Source organism: Bubalus bubalis, chromosome 1 (genome assembly GCF_019923935.1).
Source record: "Bubalus bubalis isolate 160015118507 breed Murrah chromosome 1, NDDB_SH_1, whole genome shotgun sequence".
Classification (NCBI taxonomy): Eukaryota; Metazoa; Chordata; class Mammalia; order Artiodactyla; family Bovidae; genus Bubalus; species Bubalus bubalis.
Window position 1 is genome coordinate 110,530,760 of NC_059157.1, and position 18,772 is coordinate 110,549,531.

General features: G+C 44.4%; 1 protein-coding gene across 1 annotated transcript in view; it reads right to left on the bottom strand.

Moving 5' to 3' along the window:
- FSTL1 (follistatin like 1) overlaps positions 1-18,243 on the bottom strand; it is a 56,547-nt gene extending 38,304 nt beyond the window's left edge. The window contains exons 1-2 of the mRNA XM_006057593.4: positions 18,098-18,243; positions 17,880-17,936 (exon numbers count right to left, since the gene is read on the bottom strand). Of these exons, the coding sequence (XP_006057655.1) occupies positions 17,880-17,936; positions 18,098-18,100 (60 nt within the window). The 5' untranslated portion in view covers positions 18,101-18,243. The remainder of the gene's footprint in view (positions 1-17,879; positions 17,937-18,097) is intronic.
- Positions 18,244-18,772: the final 529 nt, after the last annotated feature.

Genomic DNA, 18,772 nt, shown 5'->3' on the forward strand with positions numbered 1-18,772 from the left:
GAAGTGAGTTCAGCAAGCTCACTGAGAGCCGGGGGTCAGATGTAAACAGACTCTGCTTATGGAAATCTGGAATTGACCCATGTTTCCAAACTGTCCCACTAGTCTTTAAATATTTACGGTATTTTTTGAAATTGCTTTATGTGGTGATATGTCTGGAAAACATTGCTTACTTTTGTTTTAGAGAGGAAAATAAATAATACATATGAACATTATAAGGCTCTGAAGTCTTGCAACAAAAACCCTTTTATCTGAGCACATAATATTAACATCAATCAGTATTCAGTTTGAGAAACATGGGTTTAGGCTCTGTATGTCTCTCCCTGTAGTTCTACTCTCCCCTGGAATTCAAGCAACAGAAAGAAGATCAGATTAGATTAGTCGCTCAGTCGTGTCCGACTCTTTGCGACCCCATGAATCACAGCACGCCAGGCCTCCCTGTCCCTCACCAACTCCCAGAGTTCACTCAGATTCACGTCCATCGAGTCCGTGATGCCACCCAGCCATCTCATCCTCTGTTGTCCCCTTCTCCTCCTACCCCCAATCCCTCCCAGCATCAGAGTCTTTTCCAATGAGTCAACTCTTAGCATGAGGTGGCCAGAGTATTGGAGTTTCAGCTTCAGCATCATTCCTTCCAAAGAAATCCCAGGGCTGATCTCCTTCAGAATGGACTGGTTGGATCTCCTTGCAGTCCAAGGGACTCTCAAGAGTCTTCTCCAACACCACAGTTCAAAAGCATCAATTCTTTGGTGCTCAGCCTTCTTCACAGTCCAACTCTCACATCCATACATGACTACAGGAAAAACCATAGCCTTGACTAGACGAAACTTTGTTGGCAAAGTAATGTCTCTGCTTTTGAATATGCTATCTAGGTTGGTCATAACTTTCCTTCCAAGGAGTAAGCGTCTTTTAATTTCATGGCTGCAGTCACCATCTACAGTGATTTTGGAGCCCCCCAAAATAAAGTCTGACACTGTTTCCACTGTTTCCCCATCTATTTCCCATGAAGTGATGGGACCGGATGCCATGATCTTTGTTTTCTGAATGTTGAGCTTTAAGCCAACTTTTTCACTCTCCACTTTCACTTTCATCAAGAGGCTTTTGAGTTCCTCTTCACTTTCTGCCATAAGGGTGGTGTCATTTGCATATCTGAGGTTATTGATATTTCTCCCAGCAATCTTGATTCCAGCTTGTGCTTCTTCCAGTCCAGCGTTTCTCATGATGTACTCTGCATATAAGTTAAATAAACAGGATGACAATATACAGCCTTGACGTACTCCTCTTCCTATTTGGAACCAGTCTTTTGTTCCATGTCCAGTTCTCACTGTTGCTTCCTGACCTGCATACAGATTTCTCAAGAGGCAGATCAGGTGGTCTGGTATTCCCATCTCTTTCAGAACTTTCCACAGTTCATTGTGATCCACACAGTCAAAGGCCTTGGCATAGTCAATAAAGCAGAAATAGATGCTTTTCTGGAACTCTCTTGCTTTTTCCATGATCCAGCGGATGTTGGCAATTTGATCTCTGCAGCTACTATTTATTGAGCACTTACCTTATGTAAGGTACTTTATATCATTATCTCCCTTGCTATACACACTATATACAGGTGCTGTTTAAATTTACAGCTTGTATGTTATCCTTTGCTGTTGTGATGAGACCATACATCCATCTAGCAAAAACAGTCACCTTTCTTTTCGGGTCATATGTATCAACAGTGCTCACTCACAGTATTTCCTCACAAAGCATTCATGATAAAGACCAGATATTCTTCATTTTATCACCTCTTCTTCATTTACTTACCCAACTACAGCTAACAGTAAGAGATTCCCACCCCCACCACTGCCTCCCTCGTCTTCCTGTAGTCTTCCCCATCACTATTTTCCTTCTTCCTATTTACTCCACCCATTTCTAAACAAGAAACTGTTTTAGGACAGTTCTCATGCTTTCGATCTTCCCTGGTGGCTCAGAGGGTAAAGGGTCTACCTACAATGCGGGAGATCTGGGTTCAATCCTTGGGTTGGGTAGATCTCCTGGAGAAGGAAATGGCAACCCACTCCAGTATTCTTGCCTGGAAAATCCCATGGATGGAGGAACCTGGTTAGGCTACAGTCCATGGGGTCGCAAAGAGTCGGACACGACTGAGTGACTTCACTCACTCACTCACTCACTCATGCTTTCAACACCCTTGGCTTTAGAATCCTTTGTCTCTCCCTCAAAGACAATGCCATGGCTTTCCAAATATGGCTGTTGTCACATCTAAATCCACAGACTGGTAATCTAGAGCCCATAATAGTCCTCAGCTGCCTGGGAACAGGCCTCACTCCCCCCCACACACACTTGTGTGTGTGCACTCATTTCACCAAACCTGACAGAGAGAAGACTTTCCCAGATTTAAACAAGAAATCATTGGGGAATGAGAAGGTCTTTGCATTCTAGGCCACTATAACATGAGTAATTATGGTCACTACATGACAATGCCATTTACACTGGGCAAAATAGTGATAACGCTACCCGGAAACATAAGCAATCACCAGCTGAAATATAGCCCCTGGGGAGGAACCCAACCTGCTCTCTAATCCACACAGCAGGAAATGAAGAGCCTGCTGTTTAATCAAATGTGTAAAAGGAATTTAGAGGGAAAATGCAATTATCTAAGCTGTCAAATGGCCAAACAGTGGAGTCAATAAACCTCAAGCATTAGTTTTTCTTACAGGATTTCATATCACCTTCATGGTTTCTTTATTTTTATGTAAAAAAAAAAAGAGAGAGAGAGACAGAATGCCTAGATAGGGTATATAACAAAAAAAATAGTTTATTATCATCCAGGTTATATTTAACACGTTTTTTCATAGAAGACAAAAAACCACAGACTCTTTTCCAATTGTATTTCTCAGAGAGAAAACTGTTAACTTTGAAACTATTATTTAAACAATATGGTCCACAAATAGCTGAGCAAGTTTTATTAAAAAATAAGTCTGCAGTGAGTACTGAATTTATTACACTCGACATTTAGCAAAGACTTGAATGTCTGGCCTCTGCTCAAAACACTTCCCAATCCCATTCTCCCTTCTAGACATCCCCCAGGAAAGGAAATTGAGAAACCCCAAACGAACTCACACCTGAAGTGGATATCCTTGTGCTGGGGTTCTTTTCTTTGATCATTAGCCAGCCCTTGGTGCATGCAGAAAATTACTCTTTTGTTGAACATGATACAGACACCAATTAATGCATAAAGTGAAAGGTTTCACCCTTAAAATAAATAGCTAAACCAGGAAGTCTGCTTCTTGGCATGTGGCTGCTGGCAAGGCCAAGGCCACACAGGCTAAGAAAGGAAAGAAAACAGAAAATGCCAAGGACAGAAGAGGGGTAGGGAGAACAAAGCACAAATGAACAGATTTCCTGAAAGATTCTTAGGACTCCGAGGAGAAGCCAAGTAAACTTCCTGCTTCTGATGTAGACATCTGCTTCAATTAACGATAGCATTGCAATTATAGCACATGGTGAAGACCCAAGGATGGGAATGCCCTTGGGAAAGTGAAGGTGAACGTTCTGAGCACTTGTGAATTCTGCCTCCATTTCCAAGCAGGTTTTGTGAGCTGGGCTGGGCCACCCAGAAGCCACACCCGGGTCCTCCTGATAGGGACCCTGACAATGAAGGGGACTCTGGTTACGTCTGAGTCTCAGCTCAGTGAGGGAATCCTGCTTCAAAAGTTTTAGCTGTTCTAATAGAAATTCCACACTGGTGTGTCAATTTTTCACTAACATCTACATGAGCCAGGTATGCTGGTGAGTCACCAGGAATTTTAAGTTCTCCATCCATTATATTTTTCTCTGTTGCAAATGTTATGCTATAAACTTGGGTCCTTGTCCATAACTGAGAATATGCCTAGTTAGTGTAACCCTGACGGAAACTAGTAGGACATGCTAGCTATAGGATTTGAGAAGGAAAACATTCTTCTTATTCCTGGAATGAGGTAGGGAATGAATGAATGAATGACATATATTAAGTTAATGTTCATTAACAAGCAAACTTCACAACCACAAGTACTGATCTATATCCCTAGATTCAGATAGAAATCAGGACAGTGTAACAGAAGTTAAATACCAAACTAGAACAAACATAGCAATCGAATTAAGGGAAATTTAGTAACATATATCCTTCTTTTCATTAGTTTCCACAGGAATTTGTTTTTGTGAGGGGAGTGTATTTGAACTATAAGTAGATGGTCACATTCTCCAAGTAGTGAAACTTAAGTCAATTAAGCAGTAAAATTTATGTGTGTGTCTGTGTATATAGTCTACCCTGGAGCACAGCCAATTTCAATTCAATTCTGACACTACAAGTGGCCTTATTAGGAAAGCCACAGACAACACTGGGCTGGTCCCCCTTTCAGAACCAAAAGTCAGCACAATTTACCATACTGAGATTGTCTAGTGGGATTCAGGAACTAGAGGGCAGTTAAGGCACCAGGCATTAAGCAGGACTGAAACATCTGCATTGGCCTCTGCTTCCTTACTGGGTTCACCCTCTCAGGTCACTCGATTTAACCACCGAGGTCAAGGCCCTCAGCTGTAACAAGAGCCCTGAACTGATCTAGAGAGAAGGCATGGGGACCCAGGCAGGAACTTCATCAGTTCCTGTTGAGGAAACCCAGAATCTGGTCATGGGCCAGGCAACATGGTGAGAAAGCAAGATGAATTCCAGAAAACAAAATAGGGTCCGTGCAACACTTTCAGACAATGATTTTTGCAAGCCATGAACATTTACGAAGGTCAGAAGGAAGTTTTGTTTTTGTTTTTTTGGTAAGTTCAGCAAAAGCTCAAGTGGCACATTTTGGAATTTCGAGGTCTTTCATTAAGAAAAAAAAAAAGATTCCTTGCTCAACCCCAAGAGGACCCAGCATCCTTCATTTCTTGCCCAGTGTTGTAGAATAGCTACTTTCTAAAGTGGAATAATCAAGTGATTCCTTTCTGTAGAATAAACAGCAATTGGAATTTCTGGGCATGAAGACTGTTCGGGTGCCACAGGATGTACTGGTTATATTTCAGTCAATGCACACAGGAGGAAGCAAGGGACACAACATGACTTCTGCTTTTACTTGTTCTCTGTTCCCATTCCCGGGCCAGCTTCTCTTTCAAACTCCTCCTCTTTGGGCCATGAGTTAAGAGCTAATCAAATATCCTAACTCCATTAAGTAAATACCGTGACAATCCAACCTAAAACGTCTGCCTTCTTTTATATGGATAGGATTTCAGAGCTGAGTTTGAGAGCTCACCTGCTCTAACCCCTGTATTTTATAAATGAGGGGCCCAGTGACTCACCCAAGTTCACTCCACCAAGGACAGCATAAGGCTCATTACCGGGGTGCCACTGTCAGTCCTGGGTTCGCTCCAGCCCATCTCTGGCCAGTAAATGGAGGCTGACTGGAAGCTGGCTCACATCAGGGATCACTGCAAACCCAGCCACAGCTGCAGCCAGCGCTGCTGATATTTTCTCATCTCTGAACCCCTCAAGACTGCTGAATCCTCATGGTCTCACAAATGCATTCACCTGCTGCTTATATATGCGGCCAGTACCCTGAGACAGTTTAAGGCTAACTAAGAAAATGGGGTGAGGGTGGGGATGAGTGAACAGAGGCAACTGAAGTCAGAGCTGCAGAACTGTGCAGATTGTGCTGCAGAGGCTCACTGCCAAGCAGACACTGTCTAGACTTTAACTGGCCTCTCCAGGGTCGGGGGTGGGGCGGGGAGGACCGGGAGCAAGGCCGGAAAGCCTGCTTGCTTTTTGTTCAGCTAATGCAAACACATGACACAACCTCTGACGGTTCCGGGCTGGGAGTTCACTCTGTCTAAGGCATTTCTTCCTCGGAGCTGGAATTCAGCTGTGGGCTGAGGGAAGTTGTGCTAATCCAGCAATCAGGGGGAAGCTAGGAATGCTTTTCTCAATTCCTGGGGAATCATAGTTCCCCAACTAGATTGAGTTGGACAAGAGCCAAAAGCAGCACATTTTTGGTTGCAAAACAACAGATTTTTTAAAAATTTCCATTTGTATCATCTTAGGTTATCCATAAGGAAAATCCACAAAAACAAAGAACTGGCTTTTGATGGAGGCCAGTTATGAAAACTTTCTAAGACCCTAAAATGATATTGATTTACAAAATGTATGGAGGAGAAATGGCCACCACAGTCCAATAAGCATCACACATCTGAGAGAAAATGGTGGGTTTGGGGAGCTCTGCACATCGGTTAGAAAAACGGTGACCCTCTGGGAGGTCAGAAAAGCCCCAGGACAGGGCATAGAGACTGGTAAGCAGAGCACAGGATAGGGTCAGCCCAATTTGCCCCCTTGGCCAGCCACTGTTATGCAGTCAACAGTGTGGACAATCATACCCAGACACTTAGCTGGAGATTTACAGCTGTCTTACCATTTGGTCTTTTTCAATGTGGAATAGTTCTGAATACATCTGAAGGACAAGGACACTGCTATAAAGCATCTCCTGAGTCACTGACCATTATGCAGCAAGCACTCTGATGGGACATCTATACTTCACTGTGGTTCAAAGAAGCACCTGGACATGAACCAAGCTGAGGCCATGTCTATGCTGATGTGGCCAGAATGACCATGACCAGGCCTGAAACATTGATCCAGGCACTTGTAGCTGATAAGAGTGTGAAATGGTAAATGACAGAGCTTGGGCAGCTGTTTTTGAGTTCAAGTTACCTAGAGAAAAGGTCTTTGCTTTGTTTTCAAAGTCACTTTCATAAATAAAACTAAGACGACCTTAAACACACTTGAACACAGAGTATTTGCATTGAGAATTGAAGTCCTGGATTTGTATCCTGGCTTTACTATTTATTTACTAGGTGGCTGATTTGGGGTGACTAACTGAATCCTCTGAGCTATGGTTTCTTCTCTGATAAATGAAGATTATAGTAACAGCATCATCCTGTTGTGAGCATTAGATAAGGCTCTTTGCGTCTCCCTGCTGTTGTCTGGCTAACACCACTCATATTTGGGGCTCAGCTTGGGGACACACCCTCTCTGAGGCCTTCCTGCAACCCCCAGTGATGGGTTAGGTTGTCAGCCCTGTCCTAGCACTTACCACGGTGGGTCACCGTGTCAGCCTCCCCTACTGGCCTGCAAGCTCCTTGGAGACAGGTCTGTGTCTTAGTCACCAGCACTAACTCAGAGTGTCATAGAGAATAGGCTTGTGATACTTTCTACTTGCCTTTCTTGAGTTTACTCGGAGAAATGTTACTTTGTCCCAGATGGATGAAGCAAAACAATGCATCAAGATTGTGTGAAGTTTTCTTTCTGTATGAGATGTGAGCCTGGTGCTCTGTGCATGTTTTGGCAGCTCCTAAGGCAGCCCAAATACTCCACGATGACCTCTCTGTTATGGTGGAGGAAGGAGATGAGAAAGAAGAGGAAAGACAAGAAAGTAGAGGGGAAAAGATGAAGTGAGCAACACAGGGAGCAATAAAGAGACAGGCTCCGGGGCCTGGGAACCGGCAACCACGTGAGGCTGCAGTCAGGGCTGGCTGCCAGACACAGCAGTGCCCAGCAGAGGATTCAAGTTTGTGTGCAAAACACTGCAGCACTGCCTTGGTTCCCAAACAGACAAATCAGCCTGCTCCAGCAACACTGCCTACCCTGTCTTTGAGAGAAGGTATTTATTTTTCAAACAGTGAAGGCAAAGGGTTCTATTCCTCTGCCTGATCACATTTTCTAAACCCCAAATTTAGCATCTGTGGCCTGGGAACAGGCCGTGCTATGGGGACTACAGCAAGAACATATGTAAATGACAAATCCCACAAAAAACGGAAGCTATCTGGTGGCCACCTCCATATGTCAGAAGGTGGGACACAGGAAAACAACTGGATCTGCAAAAATTCCACGGGAGTTTTATTACCTCTTTTTTTTGCCTTTTCTCGCTCTTCTTCCCTTTCCAGTTCTCTGCCTTATTCACTCAGTCTTCAGAGAGAACCTGTGCTGGCTTACACAGCTCACTGCCTGCGCACAGGAGGTTGATGAGTCCTTAACTCTTTTCTCAGAGGAACGATAGAATTGTGGCTCTACAGAGGACATGCTGGAAGTCTGAAGGCAAGACTGGCTAAGTCTAAGTGGAGGCAGGGTTCTGATATGAACTCTGGGTGACAAAGCATCCACTGAAATAAATGCTCTAGTTGTCTTTTAAAAGGTGATCCTTAATCCCTAGAGAGAATAAAGGAGGCAAGGGGAATTCTGCCAGCCATGAGCACGTGCGAGTATGCAAACACACACACATAACACACACATACACAGCTTTGAAGTTCTTTCAATAAGTAGAGATGCCACAAGGTTGATAATAATAGCTAACATTTATTGCACTCTATGTGCCAAACCACTCTTCTAATTGCTTTACATGGAACAGTTGTATTCTCACAGCTAACTTATGGGGTGAATACTCCATATTAAGCCCATTTTATAGATGAGGAAAGAGAGCCAGAAGGTCAAGTAACTTCCCCAGGTTCACAGAGCTAATAAGGCCTAGGATTTAAACTCAGGTAATATAGCTTCAGGGTTTCCCAAGGGGTGCTAGTGGTAAAGAACCCACCTGCCAATGCAGGAGATGAAAGAGAGGTGGGTTCCATCCCTGGGTCCAGAAGATCCCTTGGAGGAGGGCATGGCAACCCACTCCATTATTCTTGCCTGGAGAATCCCCATGGACAGAGGAGCCTCGCAGGCTACAGTCCATAGGGTCGCAAAGAGTTGGACACTACTGAAACGACTTAGCAGAGCACAGTACAATATAGCCTCAAAGCCTGAGTGCTACACCATTATGCTATACTTCCTCTCAAGGATAAATCAGTAAACAGAGTAATAACCTGAGCTACAGCACAGGCTGTACAAATGGAGACAATACCTTGTGAATGTCAATGTGTAAACTGAGAATTCTCTCATTGAAATCATGAGTCAAAAACATTCTGGGAAGGGGCACTTCAGTTTTGCAAATGTTTGGCGTTGACTGTGTGCTATGAGGAGAAGGCTTTTCTATTATCTAATTGATTGACTGGCAGGACAGATGGCCATTATTCATTTTACAAATGAGGAAAGTGAGCTCAGGGAGGTTAAGTAACTTACTCATGGTTTCACAGCTCAGCAAGGCCAGAATTCAAACCTGGTTCATTACCTCAAAGCGCTTGCTCTTAACTGAAGCTGCAAGTCAGAGATATTAATTAGGTGGCTTTAAAATGGTAATATCAGCAAGAAAGGGGAAGAGCAGAACTAAGTCAAGGACTCTTCCATTATTTTATAAGGTTCTTTTCAATCACAAGGAGTTTTGTAACAGGATCCACATAAAAGATAAAACTTGAAAACACCCAGATACAAGAACAAGAGAAGAGAATGAAGAAAGGAGCTCAGTGGATGGCTCAAGTGACAGGAAACTGGGAAATAAAAGCACCAGCCCTCGAGCAACAGACAATTTCAGATGAAGTTCCACACAAAAAGCTGCCACCTACTGGACAGACTGGTCAAGCGGGCTAGATGAACAGGCTGAAAATGGCCCCAGCAGCTCTGCTGGAGCCTCTTCAATTCTGAGAAGGCATCCATCCCACAGCTGCATTGCAAAGACTTCTGCACCAGCAGCAGGAGACGAGGAAGGAGGCGGTGTGGCTCCCTAATGGCCAGGTCCATTTGAGCTGTACAGCAGCTATGGTGGTAGCAGCTACTTCAGAATAGGGACCAATATGGTACTGCTTTTTAGTTCCACACTATTCTTAATAGAAGCATATGTGCAGACTGACTGGCATAATGCCTGGCACTGCTGTAGGAGATCAATAAATTATATTCATACACTATCATTGAAGGGCAGAATGACAGACTGTGAGGGAAAAGGCAAATTTTGACTCAGACTCAGGATTTTATCCTTGAATACAATAAAAGGTAGAAAACAGAGACATTTTCCCCACCTCAAGCCAATTCAAGCCAATATCCCATGCCACACACATTATAAACCGTGTGTGCATCATATCAGGCTTTTGCCATGTGTCACATGACTTGTTTTGGCAACAGCTTAGTTGGTCATATATAGTGTCTGGGATTATACAGGAAACATTTTAAAGGTCATAAATTCAGACAATCCTGGGAACAGCTTACTGGTGATGGCTTCCAAATGAGCATATAAAAAGTCTGTGAAGAGATTACATGGAAATTCTCCAACCATAGCAGAAAATGCAGATTTACAGGATATATTTTGTACTCCAACTACCCAAAGAGCTTTCCATTAGCATGTTCTTGCCAGGAGGCTGTTATCTATGACAACAGCAGTTCTTAGAGCCTTAGCAAGAGCAACTATTTATTCCACCAGAAGAGCCAAGACAACTCTCATATTTTTGTTGATGGCCAATGTTAAAAAGTTTGCCTTAGGTTTTAAGATGCTCGGATTCATCTAAAGAACTTAGAAGCTTGAGCTAGGAACAAACTACTGTTTTCCTGGCATTTTCATCCATTTCATTTGCAACCCTAGGTCTATCACCCCATGTTGTCTTTGTTTCACATAGTCCCAAACTCTGCCTTCTAAATCATCTTAATTCTGGCTAAAGACATAGCACTATCTGGATTGACTTCCAAATTGGATTGACTTTTCCAACAGAAAAAGCAAGTATCTTTTTATCTCACACACAGACTAATGGATTGCTAGTGGCTACCTAGAGCACTGGGGCTTCCCTGGTGGCTCAGTGGTTAAGAATCTGCCTGCCAAGGCAAGGGATGCAGGAAATGCGGGTTTGATCCCTGGGTCAGGAAGATCCTCTGGAGGAGAAAATGGCAACCCACTCCAGTATTCTTGCCTGGAAAAATCCCATGGACAGAGGAACCTGGCAGGCTACAGTCCATGTAGTCACAAAGAGTCTGACAGGACAGAGAGACTGAGCACGCACACGTACACTGCATTCCTGAGAAGGATTTTCTAACTTCCTCCAGCCTCAGAAGGGAGAATTCTATGATTGATTAGCAAGGCCTGTCGTAGGTAAGGGAGAAGGCAGTGGTGACACACACATCCTGTTTGTTTCATCTCTGCAGGCCATCTATCCTACTGTTGCTCTGCTTAGTCTCCCAGTTGTGTTGGACTCTTTGTGACCCCGTGGACTGTAGCCCGCCAGGCTCCTCTGTCCATGGGGATTCTCCAGGCAAGAATACTGGAGTGGGTTACCATGCCCTCCTCCGGGGATCTACCCAACCCAGGGATTGAATCCAGATTTCCCACACTGCAGGCGGATACTTTACTGTCTGAACCACTAGGGAAGCCCCTTATCCTAGTGTTGGGAGGTACTAATTTTCATTACTTGTAGGGTCTAGTAGGCACATCACACACATCTGTTAACTGACTGATAATTTCTCTAAAAGGAGGGATGAAAGGCTAGTTTAAGTTTAGGTGGTAGAAGTACAGGCAACTTTATTCTTTGCTCTAGTTTTTTCTATATTCCCTGAGCTTCTTATTAACATATTTCCGTATTTTATCAGAAAATAATACTACTTTTTTATTTAAATAAAATAGGATGTATTAGGAGGATAAATTCCTCTTGGAAAATGTGAGATGTCACAAGAATCCTCATGATGGCTTTTAAGACATTTTGTCATCAGTTCAGTTCAGTCGCTCAGTCGTGTCCGACTCTTTGCGACCACTTGAATCGCAGCACGCCAGGCCTCCCTGTCCATCACCATCTCCCACAGTTCACTCATACTCACGTCCATCGAGTCGGTGATGCCATCAGCCATCTCATCCTCTGTTGTCCCCTTTTCCTCCTGCCCCCAATCCCTCCCAGTTTCAGATTCTTTTCCAATGAGTCAACTTTTCGCATGAGGTGGCCAAAGTACTGGAGTTTCAGCTTTAGCATCATCATTCCTTCCAAAGAACACCCAGGATACTTCTCTATAAATTTTTACATAGGTGTGAGCATAGGGCATTGGTGTGGGGAGTGTTCTGCTTTTTAATTTAAATCACAATAATTTGCTAGAGCCTTAAATTTTTGTAAACATAACTTTTACTGGCATATATTGCTGTTAACTCTTAACTCTTCTCTTGTAGTAGGTTTAAAGTTTTTAGCTTTCAGAATTAATGTGATAGGCATCTTATGTAGAGTCCCTTTAAAAACAATACTGACCAGGGCAAAGTGGTCAAAGGGAATTACTTGAGTTTCTATCCTTGGTTTAGTTTCTCAATGTAGATTATATTGAGCCCTGGAATATCTATTGGCAAAACAGTCAAGTCAGCTCCCCTAAAGCCTATACAAAATGTGCTCAAATGAATTCATGTCAACAAAGACTGTATTCAACTGTGTTTGTTATGTTTTTGTAGCTAACAAGGAAAACAATTTCCTATTGAAAGCACTGTTATCTATAAGTTAAAATGCTTAATATCCAAATCTCATATGGAGAGGGTTCGTTTACCTTTTCATTAATTATTAAAGGTTCATTTAATTCATTGTTAAAACATGAATTAAAACTTGCCAAAAAACTTGTTAGTAGGGCCAGACATTAAGAGATTGGACTAATTAAATGATAATGATCATCAAGTGATGAAATGTAACCTTGATCATATCTATTCCTCACTTTTTTCATTGCAACTGTTTCCACACACCCCGTGTTTATGGCCTCCTTACTGCATCAATTCCCTCAGTCTTGATTGGGTGGTATATTCATATGTAAAAGTTCTTCAAGCGATACATTAAAAATGTGTGCACTGTATTAATGTAAAGGAACTTTAAAAATCAAGGGATGTCCTCTGTTAATGTAAAAAAAAGCAATAATAGTAATAGTGAAGATACTTGTTCATCAGGTAGTAATAATCTTACGTATTTTAGCTGCCATCGTTTAAATCTCCTGGCGCACCATTAAATTGTAAGCAACCTGAGGGCAGAGACCATGTCCTGTACTTCATCCACGACTCTGCCCTATGTAGGGCATGCTCAGCCTGCAGCAGGGAATACTGCCTGATGGGCACCAGGAAGGCAAGGTCTGTGCTGTTGATGACTCACTCCTAGAGAAAGTATCCCACACCAAAGTCACGCATGACAGAAGATGGCACCTTAAGAGAAAAGTATACATTTGACCTGCAGGACATCAGTCACCTAGCTTAAAAATGAACCCATCTAAAGATAAGTTGTTTTTTAATCCTATAATATCTGGTGTCCTTAAGCTAATACTATTTGTGGCTACTAGATATTTCTGTCTGGATGTCCATTTATTTAAAAGGAGTAGGAAGAAGACACCATGACATTTTCAATTCTCTGTGTGTGACCACTGGCATTTACAGATCATCCTTTACTTTCTCTGTTCTCCTGGAAACATGTATCTTCTTGCCTCACTGAATTTGAAGACTTTATTTCCTTCTTCAAGACATTACATTCATAGCAGCCATGCCCCCACCTCACAGCTCCTCCCAAACTCATTCCTCTGAGCTTGAGAATGGACCCCTGCTTTCTGTTTTCCAATCCAGAGACTTCTATGGGAATTGTGACATGTTCCTTCTAAAGATGTTTTCAGTATCCAAGGCTTCAATTTGCAGGGTGCTTGTCCCTCTGTTTTGGCTATTCAGCAGAGTCCCTGCTATATTTTAACATCCCATTTTCTAACAATGACCTCCAGAATCACAGCAAGGAGTTTCTTTGCCAAAGGATAAACAAACAAGAGATTATTTTAGTGGTCAATATACAAGATAGATATCAAAATCCTAGCTTTTCCTGTAGAAAACGTGGGGAAAATCAAGGGAAAATGGGGGGGAAAAAAAAGTCAAACCTTGGCCCACCTGAATCCACTATTAGAATAATTCTCAAGAATATAAGGGAGATCTCACATTGGCCAATAATACCCCTGCTGCTGCTAAGTCACGTCAGTCGTGTCCAACTCTGTGCGACCCCATAGACGGCAGCCTACCAGGCTCCCCCGTCCCTGGGATTCTCCAGGCAAGAACACTGGAGTGGGTTGCCATTTCCTTCTCCAATGCATGAAAGTGAAAAGTGAAAGTGAAGTCGCTCAGTCGCATCCGACTCTTCGCGACCACATGGACTGCAGCCTACCAGGCTCCTCTGTCCATGGGAGTTTCCAGGCAAGAGTACTGGAGTGGGTCGCCAGTGCCTTCTCCAAATAATACCCCTAGTGGTTGATTAACTGTATGTTGATAATAGGGCATGAAGGAGGTAAGAAATCTGGCTTCAGAGGAACAATGCACTAATAATCTTCTTGCCTATCTGTATAATTGCTGTTATTCTTGTCACTATTATCTTAAGCGATGCACTCACAGTTCATGGGTTAAGCATCCCCTCCCTGGAATAAGTGTTCTGATTTGTGAATCAGTCTCCTGTACTTGTGACTTATCGTGTGACCTGTGAATTTATAGACCTGGAATGCTGGAAATCAGAGTGCCAGCAGACATAACCACCAGCAGAGAGTGGAGTGTGCTTGGGCACTTGCCAAGGCTGCCTTCTGGAAGCAGGCAGTTGAGCCACAGGGTCCCCTCCAGCCTATGGTGTTGGACTCAGACCCACCCACTAAGACTCCAGGGCACGAGCACTAATACCTGACTTCTCAACCTTTCCCAGCCTCTACTATCCACACTTCTCAGTGAATTGTAGCAATTCTCACTGGAAGAGGGGGTGGTAAAGGAGAGTGAGCAGGTCCATACAGCCCCCTCCCAAAAGGTTCTGAAAAGAGGTAGTTTGCTCTGTGCTGCCACTCCCCGGTCCTCATCCATAGCAGACACTAATATATCAAGAGACATGGCTCATCAGGAGACATGTGCCAACACCCCCTTTAAGAAGACTCTAATGAGCACATGGGAGTGAGCTCAGCTGAATGGGATGGAATTTTGATGGAGGCTGCCTGAAGTATTGAGACAGAAAGACAGAGAGGAAGCAATCAAAAAAGCAACCCTGAGGTGCCAATAAGAGACCATGGAAAACATTCAAAACAGAACACTTTGTTTAACGAGATTTGCTAATAGTTTCTTGAATCCAACCAAACAGGATTTTTACAGACTGACACTGATAATCAAGACAACTACTTTTCTCAAGCTTGGCACTTGACTTCTTCAAATATCAACATAATTTGTTGTACAATCACATGCTTTAAAAATATGCCGAATTGAATCCTTGTGCTTATACTAAATCAAAAAGGAGCAAGAAAACTCTTTGTTTTTTAAATTTCATTTTAAAAGCTCAACAATATTTGTATAATTTTAGCCCTAAAGACTACTAAAGTGGAATTCAATAAAGACAGTAAATTATTTGGCTTTGTTTGCTATATGTTATTATAGCTAACAAGGAAAAAAATTTCTACTGCAAGCACCATTAACTACATGATAAAATGCTGAAAGTAATATCTAAACTGCTAATGCTAATTTATCTTTTCATTAATAATTTAAGGTATGTTATTATTAAAATGTGGATTAAAGACTTGCCAAATGTTACCAGGTCCAGACACCAAGAGATTGTACTCATTAAAAAATAATCCTTAATAATCTGGGGTCATGAAATGAAACCTACATCATACCTACTCTTCACATACCTTGAGTTCACAGCCTTCTTTCTGCAGCACTCCTTTCCTCAGTTTTCATGGCTCAGCACTTCTTGATTTTGCCTCTCTCCCCTCAGATTTTGCCTTGGGAATTCTGTGAGAGTATTTTCTGCTCTTCCACCTCAAGCAGGAAATTGCTGCTGAGGGAACTTCCTATGAGGGCTAAGCTTTTCCCTGCAATGCACTGGGGGGAGGGGGTGTAGTACAAACAGCTTCTGAGAATAGATCCCAGACCTTGGGCTACACAGCCTTGTGACGAGTGAACCTATGGCCCCCTCACTCCTCACACTTGCATTCCAGTTCACAGAGCGATTTCACACACTAGCTGGCAATTCCTAAACCTGCAGTAAAACAAATCAGGGATTCTCCTCAACCATCAATGGACTGTGGCTTTTGCCTTTTCTAGGCAACAGCAGGGATGCAAGGGTGTTCCTTAGCTAGGACTAAATCAGCCAGTGAAGAAGGGTCCTCCCTCAAACTCAAACCCTGGAAAACAAAATGCATGAGAAACTGATCTGGAGTTCAAGATGAGCTCTGTCAGTGGAAAGAGCTGGGTTCAGATCCTTCTTCAGAACTAACTAGCTGTGTGTGTGACCTTGGGCAGGTTACCTAATCTCCTGGAACCCGTTTCTTCCCCTGTAAAATGTGGATAACAAAAGTGACCCTACAAGGTTCGGGGAAGCTTTAAATGAAATGATGTATGCAGCCCAACCAAGGTCTGCTCTATGCCAAGAAGTACACGGCAAATATGAAGTCCTTGTAGGAGGTAGTGGTTAAAAGCCTGGGGTGTGATGCCAGACTGTCTTCAAATCTCACTTCTACCATTTAACAATTTAGGACTCTAGATGAATAATGTGACCTTTCTGACTTACTCTCCCCATCATTCAAATGGAGTTTTATTACAACACAAGTAGATATCCAAAAGAATTAGCTCTTTGTAATTTAATATAGTACTAGTTGCTCAGTCGTGTCTGACTCTTTGCGACCCCATGGACTATAGCCTGCTAGGCTTCTCTGTCTATGGGATTCCCCAGGCCAGAATACTGGAGTGGGTTGCCATTTCCTTCTCCAGGGACTCTTCCCAAACCAGGAATCGAACCCAGGTCTTCTGCACTGTAGGCAGAATCTTCACTGTGTGAGCTTCCAGGGAAGCCTGACTTTTAATTTCATTGTGAGTAAAAACAATTCCTATATCCAGATCAACCAACAATGTAGTAGTGAATTAAATGAGAGTTCAGTAAAATGTGCATATTTTTTTAAATCGTGAAGACCTTGCAGGCTTTTATGACTTTTCTGGGCAGAAAAGCTGTGATGCTAAGGGTGGGGCTAAACTGTAATATGAAGAAAAAAATTCAAAGAGGGAGAATAACCACCCACCAGGGAACTATTTCTTTTGTAATGTACATTCCATTTCTTCTCCCTCATGCTTTTTAATTCCTTCCACATTTCCTGCCATAATTATCAAATGTTTGCTTTCTGACCTCACTTTTCTGGAGACTAGAGCCCAGGGAACTTAGAATTGTTTATTTTCTGTCCATAAACCTTTGAGTTAATAGAGGGGCTTGTGAGTGAAGGGTTTGTTGGTTTGTTTGTAGTGTTTCAGGAAGGTCACTGGAGTTGAAAAGAAAACATTACCCCAAAAGCGCTGAAATACTTTGACTGGAAACGCGGAGCCCTCAAAGAGCTGAGCAACGGATTGCTCATACTTGCGCAATGCCCAGTTTAGGAAAAAAACTGAGATTTTTAAAAGGCCGTTATTTGGCTCTGATTAGTAACACAAAATCCCAGGGCACTTTACAAAGAAAGAAAGAAAAAATCAGAGAATCATAACCTTACTTTATAAAAGAGGGGGAAAAAAAAAAAATATATATATATATATATATCCCGCCCTAAAAGAAGAATCTCTTGAGCTCCTCGGACCGCCCCCCATCCCCCAGGAGACAGACTCGGAAGGGAGAAGGCTCCAACTATTCTCAGATTCCTCTCAAGTGAAGGAAAGAACTCAAGCGCCTTTTTGAACTCGGCTCCTGCTCGTGTCGCCGCCTCTGTCCCAATCGGCCCTGCTCGTCCTCACTCCCCCTCCCCACTCTCCCTCCATATTAGCCTTGGTGGGGCTCCAGCTTACGGCCCAAACTACTTTTCCTGATTTTTCAGGTTTAAGTTTCCTAAGTAGCATTTCTGCTCCGAGCGCCCCCTCACCCGGCGGATGGAAACTCCCAGTCCGATCCGGGGAGAGCATCCCCGGGGACGCACGCACCGCCCGCGCCACGCGCAGACCCCAGTAGCCCCGGCGCCCGAGTTCGGAACGGCTCAGAGGCTCACCTACCTCGGCGTGGACCCAGGCGACCGCCACCAGCGCGAGCGCGAGCCAGCGTCTCCACATCTGCGGAAGAGAGAAGAGCCAGACTGAAGGCTCCGGGCCCCGTGCCGACCCCGGAAACTTCCTCGGGTCCCGGCCGCTCGCCCCCTCCGCCCGGCCACCCTCGGCCGCTCAGAGGGGTAGCACCAGTGCGTTCGGCTTCGCGCCACGCACCCCGCTCTCACCATGGTCCCGTCCCGGTCTCCGGAGGGCGCGGGGCAGGCGGCTGCAGCGAGCTCTAAGGGAAGGTGGGAGCTTCGCGGATCGCCAGCCTCAGAGGAAATCCGACCTGGGCTCGCCGCCCCTTAAGACCCCTCCTTCCCCGACAGCCTGCCCCCCAGCTCCTCCCCATTCTCCTCCCCCTTCTGCAGCAGCGGCCCCAGCGGCTCAGGCTCCGCTCCCTCCTCCCAATCCCTAGCTACCTCGAGCCCGCGAGCGTCCGAGCGCTGCTGAGCCCCTTTTCCCACCAGGCCCCTAGTTTAGCACCTTTCTGACTCCCAGGACGTGGAGACAGAGTGGGGGGGTTGTCCTGGGGGGGGGGGCTGCAACAAAGCGAGTGTGGAAGGGGGAGCCTAAACCCCACCCCCGGGAGGGGCCGGTGGCTTGCGGCAGCTCGGGCTGGCTGCGGGCGCGGGCTGGCTGCGGCGGTGGCCAGGTGCGGCGGTGCTGGGGAGGACCCCGGCACTGACGGGCGGCAGGAACCTGGAGGGAAAAAACCCTGCGGCGTGGGGAGCTGGAGTCGCCCCCTACAGCTGATAGAGGGACCCCTGCAGCCCGTGGTCCGAGGCGTCACTGTCGCCAGAGCATGAGGAAGGGGACTCAGGGCCCAGAAGACACAGGCCAGCCTGAAGAAAGCTGCT